Source organism: Python bivittatus, unplaced genomic scaffold (genome assembly GCF_059951505.1).
Source record: "Python bivittatus isolate LINGU-HERP-01145 unplaced genomic scaffold, Pbiv_v1 ctg000840_np1212, whole genome shotgun sequence".
In the NCBI taxonomy this organism is placed as follows: domain Eukaryota; kingdom Metazoa; phylum Chordata; class Lepidosauria; order Squamata; family Pythonidae; genus Python; species Python bivittatus.
In genome coordinates this window covers 42,505,591-42,525,114 of record NW_028277113.1, presented here as the reverse complement: position 1 = coordinate 42,525,114, position 19,524 = coordinate 42,505,591, and the positions used below count along the sequence as shown (strand labels likewise).

Genomic DNA, 19,524 nt, shown 5'->3' with positions numbered 1-19,524 from the left:
TTGTCCATACAAAAAGAAAAATAGACATTGAAAATGGTTATACTGTCAGGTTGGAGAGGGTGGTAGAAAGCAAGTTCATCAGTAAGGTGTTTTCTGATTGGTCACACCATTGTGAAAGTATTTTGTTAATGGGCAGCTCTTTGAGTACCCGATCTCATAACTTTCAAAACATTTAGGGGTGGCACTTGCCCAATAAGATTGAGAATTGGATTAGAACACAGAATACCTGTACTTTCACATAATTAATATTTTTAGTTTGTTCGAAACTGGGTTGGAATTATAAAATGGGACTGACATATTGTGCTTGTGTGTGTCTGCGTGAGAGAGAGTTTCCCCAATAATGCTTGTACCTACTCTAAACTAGGAGTCCTAAATCAGATCTGATGCCACAGCTGTGATAAGTTGCTCTGCTGCTCTTCTATAGTAATATGAACACAGCCTAATATGCATCACTGTGCTTTGCCCACAATGATATTGTTTGCATATTTAGGTATTCTACATCTAGTGTTGCTGTCATTTTTACTGTCAGTATAATTCAGCATGTATAATTCAGCAATTATTTTCCTTTGATCTCTTTAGAATGAGTTCTTGTTCACAAGAATGCAACCCAGCTACATCTCTGGATACCAAATAAAAGGTGCCATAAGTACCCTGCAAATAAAATAATGAAACATTTTCCCAAGTTTTTTAAGAAAGTCATCTAGCAAATCTTCCTACAGTGCATTAAAATGTGATCAAACCTAAACTTACATAAAGCATCATCATCATCATCATCATCATCATCACCATTGATCCTTGGGGCTCTGTAAAGCATAAAAAAAAAATCTTCAGCACTGTTTCTAGTAAGACAACTCTTTGCAATTGAAGGAAGTGATGCTCCTTCATTGCCTGACTGTAGGTTCCTCCAATGTTCTCTTTGGCATTTTCACTTACAACTGTAATTTCACTTACAACTGTAGTATCTTCAAATAAGTAGTGTAAGTCAAAAGGAATTACATAGGGATAACACTCAGAGATTTGACCAAAGTTGAAAAACATGTAACAAAATTCATAACATCTGTTGGGCCTTATTTATAAGTTGATATTGAAATATGATTTGGAAACTGAATGTGTCAAAGATGCTATGATTAAAGAGGTGCAGAATTTAAACAGGACAATTGATATGCCACAATGGGAATACAAATGGAAAATAAATACCACACTGACTGTGAATATTACTTGAAAAGTGGTACAATATTTTTTTGTTGCTGATATGCTATTCTAGTGTTGATTGCCAAAATTCATCATTCATATTTAAAATTTGCTGAAAGTGCAATAATCAGGATGGGCTATCTTTTTGTATTTGGTGGCAATGTCATAAAATTAAAGTCTGAAATATGGTTCCCCATAGAATGAGACAAATCTTAAATATCAACTTTTTTTTTCCTGCCAGCGGTTTTTCTTCTAAGCATTACTACATAATATATGGAATTGGTTCTGTATATGATAATAGCTCCCAGGATACTTTATGCTTCTTATTGGAAATTACATATAATTCCCTCTTTAGAAGAATGGCAGAGTAAGCATCAATGTCCAAAATAATTTCATTAAAAAAAAAAAAAACTGATATTACATTTAAATTAACCTAGAAACAATTTATGAACTATCATTCTGCACATGGAGTTGCACCACATCTGAAGTCTGTGTTTTTCTCAACAAAAGTATTAGACTTGGTCTGGATAGACTTTCTCAAATTAGACAGAACGTCTTAAAGGAACCTGGCAGAGCTTTACTAGTTTGAGGAGAAGACAGGATTGATGATCCAGATTTTAAGGTGCAATTTTTAATCCATCTACAGCAGTGTTGTCCAAACTTGGCCACTTTAAGATGAGTGGACTTCAACTCCCAGAATTCCCCAGCCAGCCGGCTGGGCAATTCTGGGAGTTGAAGTCCACTCATCATAAAGTGGCCAAGTTTGGACAACACTGATCTACAGAGTCATGCCAAAGGCTCTAATGGTTCAAAGAGGTGTTTTGTTTATCTTCAAGTGTTACAAAACAGCTCCTTTGAAAAATTTGCACAGGTCTAGTACATCGTACACACAAAGTTAACACTTATTACAGAAAAGCACAAACAGGGCTGGCTCTAGACATTTTGGCACCCTAGGCAAAGTCATATTCTGCCCCCCCCCCCCATGGTGTGGCTCATCTTCCAATTTGGTTAGGAGTTTCAAAAAGACACCCTCTCGTTTCTTTTTTTCTTTATGTTTTTAAGCTTTACACTTAATGATTTTCAGCCACGGACATTTTTTTTTCTTTTCTCGGACATTTTCACCCTATTTACACTGTGAAATTACATTTAACCCTTGAGAATGCGCACTGGCTCATGGAGTGTGTCATTACTGCCTTTTGCTTTTTTATTGTGTTTTCTGGAAGTCTTTTCAATTTTGGCGCGCTCTAAAATTTGGTGCCCCTAGGCGGGTGCCTACTTAACCTACAACTGGCCCTGAGTGCAAAATTTTGAATTTACAGTTAAGGCACATATATATATTGACCAGATATTACAGAAGTAGTTTAAAAAAGTATTTTATTTTTGTTTGAATTACAGTTGATTACAAATCAAGGAAACAAAATGAAACAGAGGAGAGGGTTTTATTAGAGATACAGTGAGGAGCTTAAAGTACTAAATGACTTGTGAGGCACAAAACATTACAAATAGCCACAAATGTAACTAAAAACAAAATAAATATTTAGAATGCTCAATGAGGTCTTTTAAACTTTAGTATTTATAAAATATATAATACTTTATCTTACATTTGCTCTGCCATTTTCCCCAGTCAGTATTTAAAATTTATGAGATATTACAACATACAAAGCAATGAGAATAAGCCCAGATCAGACCATTTTAAGATAAGGGGAAACATAGCTGACATTATTTTAATATTCTCTGTCAAGAAATTGCATCTGCTGCAAAAATAGTCATTTTCCAACCAATATATATATATACATATACATATTACTTAGACATAATTATATCATAAAGTAAGAGTAAAATACACTTTAAACCATAGAAATAAATTTAATTGTGTTGTTCAGTAGTGTCTGAGAACTTTATATTATTTTAAGAACATTATTAGATGATAACTGTATAATATTTGAATGGGAGAACACTTTAAATCAAGGATTTTTCTCATAGATTAATAACGACATGACAATTTTAGTTCATTTCTTGCTCATGTTATTTAGGGACATACTTTGGCTGAAATCCTGTAGCCAACTGAATTCTGTAGGTAAATCTTTTCAGTACTTCAGTTTGCTGCTCTGTCACTGAATGTTCAGCTGCTCTGTTCATATCAAAGGGAAGAAGCATATACACAAACACATTGCACATATTCATTCATTCATTCATTCATTCATTCATTCATTCATTCATTCATTCATTCATTCTATGCAGATATGTGCCAGGGGTTTTTTGCTTGTGCAGATCTGAATGCAATCATTCTGACTCTATGTGCACACTGGCTCATGGCGCACTGTGTCTACGGGAATTATGGATCTCTGAACTGGAGGCCAGTATCTGGGATCCAGGTGAATCAAAGCATTTCCCCCTTTGCAGCATCAAGATTATAGATCTCATGAAATTTTCAGTCATTTCCATAGGGATTCATTTTCCAAGAGTGATCAATATTATTAAAACACTGGAAATTATTTTAATGAAAATGGGATTAACATAATTCTCATCAGCTTTAACTGCCTGCAGACTCCAAAAGAAGACCCAATGAACACGTAATTTTGATTCAGATGACCAATGACATGCTATAATAGCCCCCTCTCTGCCATCAATATTTCTATTTAAATGCTTCCTTCTGCCCTTTATTCCAAAAAAGCAGAGTCTTCAAAAAGACAGAATATGCCAAGGATTATAGTATAATAGTGGTAGAGAAAATAACTTACAATTAGTTGTGAGTAGCTGTTGAAAAAAATTACTTTTACATGAAATGTTTATATTTTAGTCACCTGAAGAATGCATTACAAGGTTACTCTAAGCACCACCAAGAATGGCATCAGCCTGCTTCCTTATGTCATTAGTTTTATCATCTAAAGTGAAGGAGCCTTCATGTTTTCACCTGGTGGTGTGTAGGCTTCTATAAGACCAGTACAATAATGCACTATAGATTTCAATAGAGTAGAAGATTAGCTGCAAGCAGCTGGCACACAAAAGCTTCTTCATTGCAAATGACCATATTAACAACTGGGAATCTGGAGTTACTACAGTCAGCAATATTTTCTGTATAAATGCTAGGGCCATAAATACAGTTCTCTTCCCTAGAAATTGTGATACATCTTCTCTTTTATGAAGGCATATAGAGAAAAACGTTTTAAAGAAGATTATGTGCATAAATGTTCCTTCATGTCTACATATGTGCACGCATTCGAGTCATTTTTTGACTCCTTGCAACTGCCTGGACTAGTCCCTGCAGTTTTCTTGGCAAGGTAGTTTTTTTTGTTTTTTGTTTTTTGTTTTTGTTGTTGTTGTTGTTTTGCAAGTAGCTTGCCATTACCTCCTTCCTAGGGATGAAAGAAAGTGACTGGCCCAAGGTCACCCAGCTGATTTTGTGCCTAAGGTGGGGCTAGAACTTACAGTCTCCTGCTTTCTAGCCTGGTACCTTAGCCACTACACCAAACTGGCTCTCTTAAACTATGTAATCTATGTATAAGCATGAATCCTCCTCATTATGAGTGGCTCTGAAAATTTCAAGAAAAGTTACAATTCCCATCACCAACTAAATATCAAAAGTGCCTACACATTTAACCTTAAATCTTTGTTAGAATGAACAATATTTGTTCCATGTTAAGTTGCTTTTACAATGGGAAGGTGACATTTCATTGAAATGTAAATACCCTTTTCAAAATAATTCCTATTGCAAGCTTAAGCTATCATTTTCTGTGATTGCTCTACCACTGGAATCCAAAGTCTTCATATCTACTATGGTTTTTCAGTCTCTTGCTTTTTCACCCTGGAGCTACTTTGGAGGACTGGGGGCTCCAGCAGAACAACACCGTAGACAGCTCCTGTACAGAAAAGCAGTCCTCTCCCCCTTATGTAACTGCTTAGATCTTATAGGATATAAACGTCCATTGTTATTTGTAGTTCGAATTTAAATACATATCTGCAACTTATAAAAAGTGTAAGCCAAGTCATGGGGAACATTAGAGATCAAGCTGGAGCCTTAACACAGACCTTAGGATTGCAGTTTAATTCCATATCCGTAATGGGATATAAATATTTGTATCTGTGACTCTGAAATTTAGCTCTGTTTTATAACTTTCCCTCTGGGTAAATGTCAGAACAATTTTAGTATTTGTCTATATAAATGATAATTTTTACAAATGTGTTCAGCACTTTCACACCAATTGCAGATTACTATGTTTACCATATATTTAGGATAATCTGGGTACCACATTGTAAACAATACATAAAATCAAAGCACTTTTGTAACAAACATACCATAAATAGATTTTTTCATAAAATGAGGGTTAAAATTACTACTGAACTGAGCAGGGCTGAGCACATACCTTCTACATAGTTAATCTCAAATTTAATGCTTATAATCTATCTCCCTGGTAGAGGAGATCTACCAAAGGATGTGTCTGCTGGAAAGCAGATAATAGCTTGGTAATAAGACCTATGAGTAATTCAACTACATATATGAAATTATTTTTTTCACCTTTTTAAAAATTTCATCATTGCATATGATATGACACCAAATATGCTTTTACTGATTATTGGTGTAATGCATCTTCATTTTTATAAAAATTAATGAAACATGACCAGTTAAAATAATAATGAAGGGACTTTTTATCACATATCCATTTTCCCCATCAACGTATTTAAATATAATAATTTTATATGATAATTCTATATTTTTCAGGCATGTTTCATAATCAACAAATTATATAATCATTAAGTGAATGAAGCATGACTGCATAATCCCTTAATTCTATAATAGATCTATTTGAATGTCATGTTATTTTATGGCTTTTAACATAATTTCATAATAGTCAATTTGGGACATATGACCAGTTATACTGGTCACAACTATAAGCAATTAATATATTGCAATTATACTATAATTGTGTAGCATGTAAAGAGTGGTATTTTTAAGGCACAATCAAGATAATTCTCATTAATTAATTCTTATATGAGCTACAACTTTAATATAAATGAAACTGTTTTGTAAAATAATCATGCTTTAGCACTATACTTGGCTTTTCACTGTTTTTACTAAAGTCAGTATATTTATTGGATCCAATTATAAATATTTAGATTTTTTTCCCCCAAAGGCAGGAGTTGTGAATCTATAAAATGAATTAAAATATTGATTTGCTGGTTTAGATAAACCACGTACATGGGCAGAGCCAATGACTAACAAATCATGTCTCATACACTATCATGAATTTGTAATTGTAAACAATATACAGTAGTTTCACTAAATGCTTTGGTAAACCTTCTACAAATGACTACATTGGCATGAAATAGTAGATGCTAGTGAATCTTGATTTTGTTTTCTCATATCATAAGCCACCTCTCTTTCTTTGTGTCAGTGTGATACATGTACGAGGAGAATATTTTGATATATCACAGGTTACATTGCAAAATAATATCCTGGCAAAATTTTATAATATTCCTGGGTGTTTAATAGAACTCTCATTCTACTATATATCTAAGAACCATGATATAGTTTCCTGGCTATAAAATATATTATTTTGTTTATTTACTACCAGTAATTCTGCCTATCTTTAAAAGCCCAATGCATTTTCTTCAAACATTTTGGCCTGTTTTGATATATTTAATGGAGCAGGATAGGAGAGTGGCCTTGGAAATCTATCTACTTGGATCCCCAAAATGATATCTTCCATGTTATGCGGAAATTGTGGAAATGTTGTCTTCCCAATTTCTGAAAAGCATGCAGATCAGTGCCAGTTATTGTTTGGGTAACACATTATTTTTTCCAGGGATCCAGTTCCATCTGCTAGACATGCTTGGCTATCTATAATATGAAATGTTGGTGATTTTTCATTTGGAGTTAAAATATATTTCTTCCTTCCATACTAATTTAACAATAGCTAGAAATAATTGGATTATAAATAAATAAAAATATTGTAAACCTTTTAAAACAACAGGCTACCATTCTACATTATATTATATTTGTGCTCTGTTTTTACATTTGATGAAAATTCAGAGTTGCAATTTTCTAGGTAGCCAATTTTGTGAACTGAATACATTTAAACTGTTTTTGTCCATGCATACTAATATGTGCATCAATCTAAAGAACTCCTGTGGCTTTGTGCAGAAGTTGGCACACAGATTGTGGAAAACAACATCCCAATTTCTTGTAGTAAATCATGAAGGGGCAAGAGAAGTGGGAGATGAACCAACTTTGGGTGAAAATAAAACAAAATAAAGACTTAGAGTGCTCTGGATAGAACTTAATCTTCTCTGTGCACTTTTTGTTTAATGGCAATAGGGAACTATGGATCAAATTTGGTTACACTGATTTAAATCTTGTTTATGCACCCTAAATTTGTGCATGATGATGCCCAGCAAAAAACTAAGCTATTTAATGAAAAAAAATCATACTTGTTCTTTGGAACTTCAGCATGTTATTGACTCTCATATAATAGTTCAAAATTTACAATTTTATCTCAACATTCATCATAAAATAATTAAAAGGCATGAAAAGTATATAACTCCTTTCAGATATTTTTGTGTGTGTGTAATTGGTGCACACCGAAAAGGTTATATCACAGTGGCTGGCTCTCCTAATGTATATCCATTCACTTTATTGTCGGAGAGGAACTCTTCTTACTCAGACTATGCAAATATATTGAAATAAGCACTTTCAACTATGGGAGATGAAGGAGGATCTCTTTTTTGAATAATTAAAGCAGCCATGTCTTTTTTTCAGGTTCCCTAAGCTGCTTTCAGCTATCCCTGAATGTAGGAACAGTCACCTGGCCTTGCCTTTCCCTACCACATGTTATAAAGCACCTCTTTTGAAGGATCTACACAGTCCTCCTTACTTTGTGAGCAAAGAGGTCTTACGTGCGTACTCAGAATCATGCTTTTCCAACATTCCCAATCACCTGATATTTCACATATAAGGAGTACATTAAAGTCAATCTATAAATATCATGCCCAAGGATGATACCCCTGACAGAACACAATAGGAAAGGGATTATTATCATGCCTTTGGATTGGTCCTATACACAATGTTGGGATGATAAGAATTCCATCGTAGGTTTTTCTAGAACTTCTCAAATTTATCATAAATATTGGGAGGAGAAAAAATCTTATTTACTGTAGGGTCATTTTTGACAGCTGTTAGTTAAACTACAGAAGTGTAAATAAGTCCCCTTTCTTGGTGGTGGTTGTTTTTTGGTAGGCAATATGAAAATTGCAATTAAAAATGAAACCTTGTGCAAAATTTGATTGTAAATAAGCATATATGGGAATTGAGAACAAAACCTTGCAGATTATAAGACACTTCTTTATAAAATGTAATAATAGGAGACATAATTTAACACTATCTTCTAATTAAGTCACATTAAAACCACTCTGAATGCTAGATTTTACCACTAAATCAAATCTGTATCTAGAAATACAATATTTTGTGGATTTAAGGCAATCTTCCCTAAACTGGTGTATCCATATGTATTGAGATAGCACCTCCTGGAAATTTTGGAAGCAGGGGTGTACACAGGAACACAAGAGACAGCTCATGTTTTATGATGTCATTATGCAAGTGACATACACTATGCAATTTGTATCAGTATAATCTATGTCATTTGCACAATGATGTCATGATGCATGTGATGTCAGTGTGATTTATAATAGATACCTATGTTTGGAAGTTGCTGTCCTTGTATATTAAGAGTTCCCAGATCAAAGCAACCTGATTTAAGGCCAAGAATTTTAAGTCACTACTATTTTAGTTCTAATAGTTCAATAGAACTACTTCAGAATCAAGTTCTAAGTTTGAGAAAGCTAGATGTTGTAATTGGCCGTGTTCCTTTAGACTGAATGTCAGGGGACACCATAACTTGCTATAGTATGAAAAGAGTTCATGTACAGTAGGATTTGTAAACTGTGAGCCCTGGGCTCCTTCAATTGTGATGGCTGAAAACTGGCTATAGGAAACACTTAAAATGAAACAAAAACAAAAAACAAAGAAAAGTCTAACCACCTTAAACCCAGGGAAAACCAGAAAATGACAACTCCACACACTGTTCCACCCATTGTGATCCAACATTTACACAGACAAAAATGAAGTATATTGGGCCATTTGGACAAATGCTACAACCATTCCAACATTTTCTTTTTATGCAACAGTTGTGTTGGAGGAACAGACTTTTGTAAGTTCCTCTCTCCCCCCATGCCCTGGCCTTTTCTGCTCTCTGCGAACACAAAGTTTAACTGGCTTATATTGTAGGTTCCAACTGTGGATGGCTTCAATATATTTATGTTTCATTTTAAAACTGTTGGCCTAATATGGCTATATGTTGATCATTACAATAGTGGCTTGAAAGCAAAATGAAAATGACCATGAATGTAGTTCCAAATGACACACATTTGCAATGGTACTTAAGGTGCTTTCTTTTTTTTAAGGAGATATAGTAGCATCTTTCCATGGTTAATTCCTTGTTGCTACATGCTCTATGCCTCTTGCTTGTCATTCTTTCATTTATAGTCTATCAAGAGAATGTTACTTCAAATCCAGAGCTGAGTAAATTGTCATATAAAAACATTTGGAAACAAGGAAACGATACTTCTCTACTATTATTGAGATTTGAAAATTGTATTAAATGCTTAAGCATAGTGATGTATCAGTTATTTTTGTTTCTTTTTCTTTGAATGTTGTCAAAGCACAATCAAATTATAGTAAAAAGATATTGTTCCACAACAGGATTTTCAACTTCATTGTGTACTGCTGCTTTGTAAAACTGAGATTTAATTTATGATCCCATGTGACCATACTCTGCAGAAAGCTGCCACATGTCTTGAGTCAATTCTAATGCTTGCTGTTCTCCAAGGAATAGGCTGATAAATATTTATACAGCAGTCTTACATACTTGTGGAAGGATAGAAGTGCCGGACTGGGAGTTATCAAGTCATATATTTTAATTTGCAACTGCCAGATGATGTCGCAGTAGTAGCAGCAGCAGCAGAAGCAACAGAAGCAGAAGTAGTGGCCGTTGTGGCTTGACTGCCAACATAGAGTGGGTCCAAACATGCCACTTTGGCTGCAAAGAATGAGTGGATGCAATGCAGAACTGCAAATAAATTTGAAAATTCCAACTCCTGAAAGTGAAAGCAAAAAGGTCAGGTATGAGAGACAAGACCATTTCTTTATCGTATATTGTGATAAAAGCACCTAGCAGCAGTTGCAGAGACATATCCACAAAGACTTAAGTCAGTGTTGTCCAAACTTGGCCACTTTAAGATGAGTGGACTTCAACTTCCATGCTGGCTGGGGAATTCTGGGAGTTGAAGTCCACTCATCTTGAAGTGGCCAAGTTTGGACAACACTGGCTTAAGTGAATCAAATATACTCATAATATATCCAATTCTGTTGTTCACTGTGAAACTAAACCATTTGTTGTCTTACCGCAAAGTGACTTTCTTTATGTTTGGATTATTAAACTCAAAGTTTTTATAGTTTTAAAGTATACATTTATAACTATAATTGTTTTATATTTCCAAATCATTGGGAAAAGATAGTTAAATAAAAAAGGATACTATGTGATGATTTTAGTTCGCATATGTGTATTTTACTTGTTTTTAAAAATCTGCACAATCTCAGAAAATTTCTGATCATAAAATTCTAATGGATTTTAAAGTGTGCATGTTCAAGACTTTGTGTATCAGAAGTATAAAATATCAGGAAATGGTACATAGAGCTTTTTTTTTTTTTTCATTTCTTTGCCAGGCTGTTCCTCAAGCACATCCATATTTTGATCCTTACAAGTCAAAATAGGAGACTAATACATATACTCTACAATATAATCCACTGAGATACTTCTCAGGATTACAGCCTGAAAATTACTAATTTTTGAAATGTAGTCTTTATCCCATTTATCCCTACTGAGTTGGGGGAACAATAAAATTGGGCTTTATGAGATTCTTCCTCCAAGGTTCATTCTCCCATGTTGTGATGACACAATGAAAGTACCATCATTGTCCCCTAACAATTTTCGCATTTTAAATGAGAAACAAATTAACATTCTGGTTTTTTCACTTTTTTTTTTTTTTTTGGTATTCTGCTCCTACATTACTTTTAGTTCTATGTGTGTGCACGCCTTTGAGTTGGTCTTCACTCCCAGTAACCACCTGGACAAGTCCCTGCAGTTTTCTTGGAACATTTTTGAAAGTGGTTTGCCCTTGCCTGCTTCCTAGGGCTGAGAGAGAGTGAATGGCCCAAGGTCACCCAGCTGGCTTCATGCTGAAGGCAGGAGTAGAACTCACAGTCTCCCAGTTTCTAGCCTGATGCCTTAACCACTATGCCAATCTGGCCTTCCTCCTCTTAGTTAGCCGCAGTCTACTGCTATGCCAGTTCTGGACACAGCACAGAATGCTATAGACAGATTGGAAGGACTCAGACAAATTGGAACATGGTTAGAAAAGGATTATAATATGTACTTCCTGTTATTTAGTTACCATCCATCTGATAATGGGAAAGGAATTCAGTTCTTGCCTTTACCTTTGCTTCAATTTGCTTAGTATCTGGATTTTGGAATAGAAATTTGATTTTGCTCTTGCCATCATCTGAAGACCCTTTAAGCTGGGAAAACTTGTACCTCCATAGTACAGCCTGAAGGAAACAAAAACATATGCAGACACATTAATGTACAAAATTGAAACAGAAGAAAATACATTTCTGGGAAATGTTCAATCTACCAATGATATAAATATTAGCAAATACATCCTCTGAAGTGAACTTTTTAGCTTCAGTGACCCTATTTAATGACAGAAGAAAGACATCAGGAAGAAAGAAAAAGAATTATTCTCTATTTACACTGTGTTAAATGTATGGCCAGTGTAGTAAGCTGGCTCTATTTTCTGATCATCTTTATTGTTAAAAACAGTGTATCAGTTCCCCATTGTGCACTCAGTGTTTTGGTAACTATTGCCATTTGTAACTGTTGGCAATATGAGCTGAGAAGATATAGGAATGTCATCTAGAAGAAAATTTGACAGATACACTATGAGACTGCAAGGGACACTTTCCACTTGTTAATAACAAATGAAAATTTTGAATGAGTTCTTAGACTTTTTGATCATTTGAAACAAAAATGTTATCTATAATGCAAATCTGCATCTTGGGACAATGCATCCTTCCTTTTAAACCAAGAATGAAGTACTATAAGCTCCACCTACCAAACGCATATCTTGTACAACCGCAGATATTTACAACTGTACATGCACAGAGTTCTCAATATGCTAATGGCAGAGTGGGACTTATCATATGATCCTGCTTCACAGTCCATGTGTGTTTAGTGAATACAGATTGAATATCATTCTCATATGACATAGCGTTTGAGTCCTTCTCTGAGGTTTAATATTATCCTACATTAGGCATAATGGGGCTTAAGTGCAGTATTTTTTAACTGGGCGAATATTGTGGAAGTATTCTGTATCTCTGTTCATTTTGATTGATGCCATAGAGTCACAAAGTACTGAACCTCATTGAGGGACACAACATAAGTAAAGCCACTGATTGACAGGGCTTGTTCCTCTCTTGGAAAACTGCAAATTAAGAGCCTTAAGCACAGAGAAGACTCTCCAGTTAATTAGATATATAATCCTTTGTGTAATATACCAGCATCTCACACCGGGTGTGGGAATTGATTCTAAGATTTTTGGAATATAATTACTACCAAAATTACAATTTCTCTTAGACACCATTAGTTTACAAGAAAAATAAATTAGAAAACTATTTTCTTTTGAGATTAAAAAGCATTTGAGGAGGTGGAATAGTTTGTTCTCCTGGAGTTTCATTTACTACATATACTTACCATTCTTATAATTAGGGTATATGATTATGTTACATATTAAGGATATATCTGCTTCTGAAGAAAAGTGAAGCAAAAATTTAGCATACAATAAAAGTAAAATAAAAGTTTCATCTGTACATTAATATGGGAAAATAGTAATCAATATGGTATTATGTGGTCCTTGTTTTGTTTGGGTCATCAGTAATGACAGATACTGAAAATGAAAAATCTAACTCCACTATAAAATCATAACACAGCCATACTGAGACTGTCTAACTTGGCCAATATTCTCTGTAGCAATATAAAAATGAAAGCTTAGAGGCAGGATAAAATACAGATATCCATCTGCTGCTGTTAATCCTTAAGCTAACGTCCAATTTCTTCTCTCCCTCACATCTCTTCTCTCCTCTCTCTCTCTCTCCCTCCCTCTCTTTCTTTCTTTCCTGTCTGTCTGTCTGTCTGTCCATCCGTCCATCTATCTATCTATCTATCTATCTATCTATCTATCTATCTATCTATCTATCTATCTATCTATCATATATCCATTCATTTACATAAGCATACACAGAAAACAATCAAATGACAAATAATAAAAAGGAAGAGTGATTATGTACTTATTCAGATACAAACATACACATGTACAAATTATATGCCATAGAAACTCTCCCCCAGATGATTGAATCCAAATATTCAGACAGGCATCCACAAGGGCTGTGAATGACTTCAGAATGGCAGATGTGATTAAGTGATCAAAGCCCCACCCCTTTTAACACGTGTCACAAGCATCACACATACATAAAAACATTTGGGGCTCTGATCACCCAGTCACACCCACCATTTGGATGCCTGATGGCCCTTGCAGAACTCCCTGGTTTCAGAGGGGCATTTAGTGGTTAAAATGTTGGTCTCAGACACTGGAACATCACACAACACACACACACACACACACACATACACACACACATACAATTCCAAAACCATGAGAGATAAGACTGAAGAAATTGTAGCGTGAGCAATCTCAGTGTTCAACATATGTGAGTTGAGGAAAATTTGGAAACAAATGAAAGTCTTTGGAAGCGAATTCTTGGAACTGAACATGCCACTTTGATCAAGCCAGCAGAATATGTGAATTGTATAAATTTTAGCAACTGTAATATTTCTACCAGTTTTTAAAATAAGTAGTAAGATTTGCCTTTAAATATAATCATAAATAAACATTAATTAGGTGAATGATTATTAAATCAATAGCTGAACTGATGTGTCATAAAGGGTTTCAGAGACAGAACACTGCTGCATTCTCTGTAGCTGAATCTTCCTCGCTTCAAACCAATGGAGCAATACTGCTCCATTAAACTGAAAAAGGAGAAATAGAAATAACTTTGGGAGCAAAAGTCAAAGTTGGGGTGGTGGAAACTCCATCCACCAGAGAACACTCCTTGCCCCAGAGATCCTATGGAAGTTACAGTCTTTCATTCTCATCTTACCACCACCTGACTGCTAGTATTCTGTTTTCTGTTGCTGTTTTTGCTGTAGAGATGGGAAGTGTGTCTGATCACCTATGACTTCCAGCAACCCTCACTATCAGCTCTGGTGGCTCGAGATTGAGACTGCTTGAGGTTGTAGCTGAGTAGTAGGTGGGAGAAAAAGTGCTTCCCCATAGTTAACAATATGTGTATGACTAAGGAATTGTCCACAAGCAATTACTCAATAGCATTCTTCTTTTTGGATAATGACCCTTTGGCCATTGATCTGTTGCAACTGAAAGCCCTGAATGTATAAAAGGGATACAACTGGGCAAAGTGGACCCAGGACCCAGATAAGGGGAAGGAATGTGTATACGCAATGCTGGTCAAAAACAAAATGTTTATATACCCTTTTAGCAAGCTTTGGAGATTTGGTGGGGGGTGGCAAAAAGGGTGCAGTTTGGCCTGAGCTCCCCAGTGTTAGGAATAAGATGCAGACAAGTTATAATTTTCTGTGCATGCTGGTGGGTATACTCATGTACTGCTTTATACATATATGAAGCATGCAATCCAGAAGATGATGCTCACATGAAAATTTATTTATTTATTTATGGATGGATGGATGGTCCCTCAATGTGGGACAAAATTGTGCTCTATCACAAGCAATGTCTTCTTACATAGTATATTACCCAGAAGAGCAAAGACTGAAATTCTGAAAACAAGGGAAAAAAGGCAGCTGATGTGACTAAAAGGCTGTATGTTTGCAAGACTAAAAGGATCTGCATCTATTCAGATTTTGAGATCTTCACATAAGGTATTTCTGGGTGGCTCAGCATGCAGATTATAAAATATTTTCTCCAAAGAACTTCGCCTACTGCCTATTCCGATATCTTTGTGCTGCCATATGACTTCCTTTTTTTAAAAAAAAAGGCCTTTAAATTTGAATTTCTAAAACAGCAGATTATGCATTTTCATAACAACAACCACAACAAAATCCCACTTTGTTTTATATTTTACTTATGCAAGATGCATGGGAACCATACTTGAAGAATATACATACTTAAAATAAATGAAATATACCTACTTAACATTCATGAATAAATGCAGACTGCCTGAAGGAAACAAAAACAAATAAACAAAACACAAAAGTGCTACAACTGCATAACAGTGCAAGATTTGCTAACTTGACTCCAGCCATAGCATGTAGAGATTGTGCTTATTGATTGATTTGATTTATATCTTGCCTTTATTTTGTACAACTCCAGGCAATGTATATAATGTTCCCTCCTCCTCTTTTCCCCACAACAACCTGGTGAGTCGGGTTGGGCTGAAGGGGAGTGGCTGGCCCAAAGTCATTCAGCTGGCTTCTGTTCCTAAAGGAGGCACAGAACTCATGGTCTCCAGACTTCTACTCCAGACCTTAATCACTACTCTTCATTGACTCCCCATATAATAACAGCCTACTGAACTCCCCACTGTTCCTACAATTGGGCTTATTTAATGTATCAAGTGTGGCAAATGTTAACTATGGTAGCAGTTAACCTTTCCTTCCCCAAAAATTGCATTCTAACAGGGGTTTTCAGTTGGGAGGCCATACCCTTTTGAATGGAGTTGATGCAAGTTTGCCCATTGCTGGTGAAATAGGGAAATAGTGAAAAATGGAAATGACTTCTTCTGCATGCTGTTAAACTAAGCAGGGACACTACTGTGCTTGCAAGGCATTTCTTCTATTACTTTTTCCATTTTTGGGTTTTATTACAGGAGATACTGAATTCCCATAACAAACTCCAAAAACACCCCATTCTTATTCTTCTTTCTACTGTATCAAATGGGTTCCCTCAGTATGAAAACATTTAAAAAGAAAAAAAGTCATTTAAATCATGTTTATTATAAAGCCTTTCTATTTAGCTGTGCCTGGAATTACCACACTTGCATCAGCCACGGCTTCCTGCAATTTTATACTCATCATGAAGAAAAATAGCCAGCAGTATGCTGGATACTGGGTTTGGCATGGTGAGAAGCTGTGATTATTTCTTGGGCATTTTCCTTTGCATGGCATACATTATTTAATTTTAATTGGAAGCTGCACAATTAGCTTCAATGCCTATTAATAAGACCCAATTTCAGAAAATACGGGAGCTGCTAAAGATATTTGAATTCTAGGACTAGTAACACTCAGAAAATAAGAATAGTTCAGTTGGATCACACCGAGGACCCATTTAGTCCAGTAACCTTCTAGCAATGGGCAGCCAGATGCCTTGAGGAATTCAACCAACACAGTATAAAGACAAGAGTCTATAATTGTTTACTGCAGAACAACAGGTATTCAGAAGCAAGCTGGTCTGAACTGAAATAAATTGTGTGACCTGTGGACGCCTTTTTTCCAGATTCAGGACGAAACTTCATCTAGCAGTAGTCTAGGGGTCTCCTCTGCTGCTTCCTCTCTCTGAGAATCTCAGAGAACCAGCAAGCTGCAATGAATCTGTGACTGGATTCACAGCTGCCCTTTATTCCAGTGGGAAATCAAACTTTCAGCTACTCCCACCTGACTCTTGGGAAACTCCACGGGATCCATCAGCTGCCTGGGTGGAGTGATCTCACAGGTTCTTCCCCACTGTGGGAGATCATGTTGCTGATTGGGGAGACGGGACAGATCTAGAATGTGACCTCTCATGTGCAGTGTCAACTATGGCATTTAATCATAAAGGGGATGATTATTTTATTATCTCTTATTTTTTCCCTCTTCTTTATGTTCTCACCTGTTGTTTTGGATGAACCTTTATTAATGTTGGGAACTTGCAGCAGGTTAAAAAAAAAAAATCAAGATGGCAGCTATGGCCAATGAAACACACATAAGAAAGAATGAGGTATAATTTGGCTACCATCTTGATTCTGTTGATGAACCTACAGTATATATGCCTCTGGCTTTGGGTGTCTGTGTGTCTGTGTAATCTATCTCTATTTTGCTAAAGCCATGTGGATTCAATAAAGTATTTCTAACTGGACATAGAAAGGATTGAGTTAAAGATTTATTGCTTCATCATAATATCATTGATTACTAAGTGTTCTAATTAAATCTTCATGGTTTGAATTAGGGCAAATAACCTTTGCTCAAATATTAATATTTATTATATAATAATAATAATAATAATAATAATTAATATTAATATATATAATGAAAAACTACCCTTGAGTTAAGTTTGTCTCAAAAAATTATTAACTAGAAACAAAGTTTAAAAGTTCACTAATGTTAGAAATAAAATATGATTTCTCTACTGGGTTAAAAATCATTTCAGTAGAGTATTTAAGTAGAAAAATTGATGTTCCACATTGGAATCAGCTAAAGATCATTCTCCCCTATTAAATCTGTCCCTGCACAGATTAAAGGTTGCACACTGAAAAATCAGATAAGGTAGTATTTATCACCCTCTGAATTACAAAATTACTACTTGCCCTCCTGGATACTGGAGGGAGTGGAGAAGGGGAGATGCCCAGAGGATTTTAGTCCATATGTGGCTTCATTGCCCGGTGATCAAAGATTTTTGGCCTGTAACTTTGCAGGCTATGCCAGATACTATATGAAAATATGTTACTTTTTTTGGAATATTGCTTTTATTTATTATTTTATTTTTTTTATCTTTGATGGGAATAAAAAATCTTCTATGAAATAAGGAATTTATAATCTTCCTCTGGTAATGGCCAGTGTGGAAATGTTGAAAAGCTGGCACTATGGAATTCACTAGGTAGCTTTGACTAATTCATGATCTAGTCAGTTCAACCCATCTCATGTTATGGTGAAGAATAAAATTAGGTATGCCAACTTGAGCTCACAAAGAAAAAGAGATATATAAATACCATCCCCCACCTGGCAGCAGCCACTCCCAGCTCTGCTGTGCTTGCACTGCACCACAACAGCCACTTACCTGCCTGCAGGCCTGCTTGTGAGCTGCCTGGGACTTGCGACTTTCTGCCGGCTTCCCCATTGACTTTGCTTGTTGGAACCCAGCAGGAAGTCACAAGGAGATTCTCACTTAATGACCCATGATCCTTGCTTAACAATGGCAACAGAGACTGCCAGAATTGCCGTTGCTAAGCAATATGGTGATGTGACTTCACACTTTATGACTGCATTGCTTACAGATGGAAATTTTGGTCCCAATTACCATTGTCAAGCAAGGACTACCTGTACTCTTTGTGAGAAACTAAACAGTCATTTGTGATTAAGCAATAAGGAGTTTTGTTGATGTACTGTTTAATATTAAAGAGAAACAACTTATACTCTATACTATCTGTTCTCATAATACTATTGTCAAATAAAGTTATAATTGATCATAATTAACTGGCTCTCTGATTAAAATACCAGAAAGATAATCAATAAATGAGGAGATAAAATCACTATAAGATCATGCTCAATTTAATAATTTTTTTTGGATGGGGGGTTAGCAGGGAGATTTCAAAGTATATTTATATATCCTACAAGCTGTCCTATAAAAGTGGGAACTCAGACATTATTTATTTACAGTAGATGACTGCACAATTCACGTTGCTCATGGACAACTGAACATAATTGCTATGTACTAGCTACTATCTAGGCTTTCAGTAATAAATTTTTTAAAAAGAAAAGAAAAAGAGCCTCAACTGCATTGAAATCTGGATGCCCCAAATATTAAAGATGATGAAATAACTGGAGTTTTTCAATGAAAATGTCATAGAAAATAATAATTGGTGTAATATGTTCATGTCAGATTGTGAAGATATTGGACCACACACAGTATTTCTACCTTCAAAATGCTATTACAATGAATAAGAAATAATATATGTTAGGTGACAATAAAGAAAATGATAGCACACTTCAATCTAGGAATTAAGCTACAAGATGTATTGTAGAGTAAAAAGAAACAAAATATTCTCTCAAATTTATTCATACATAGAGGATGCACACTAAAATTACTGTGATTTAAGGTCTGAATTGTGCTTATTTAAAGTGTGCCAGTACTTGGTAGGAAATGAATACAGACATTTCTGTT

At 35.3% G+C, this 19,524-nt stretch overlaps 1 protein-coding gene across 1 annotated transcript in view; it reads right to left on the bottom strand.

The window, feature by feature from the left end:
* Positions 1-2,548: 2,548 nt before the first annotated feature.
* SNTG1 (syntrophin gamma 1) overlaps positions 2,549-19,524 on the bottom strand; it is a 121,456-nt gene continuing 104,480 nt past the window's right edge. The window contains exons 16-17 of the mRNA XM_007426567.3: positions 11,741-11,851; positions 2,549-10,341 (exon numbers count right to left, since the gene is read on the bottom strand). Of these exons, the coding sequence (XP_007426629.1) occupies positions 10,147-10,341; positions 11,741-11,851 (306 nt within the window). The 3' untranslated portion in view covers positions 2,549-10,146. The remainder of the gene's footprint in view (positions 10,342-11,740; positions 11,852-19,524) is intronic.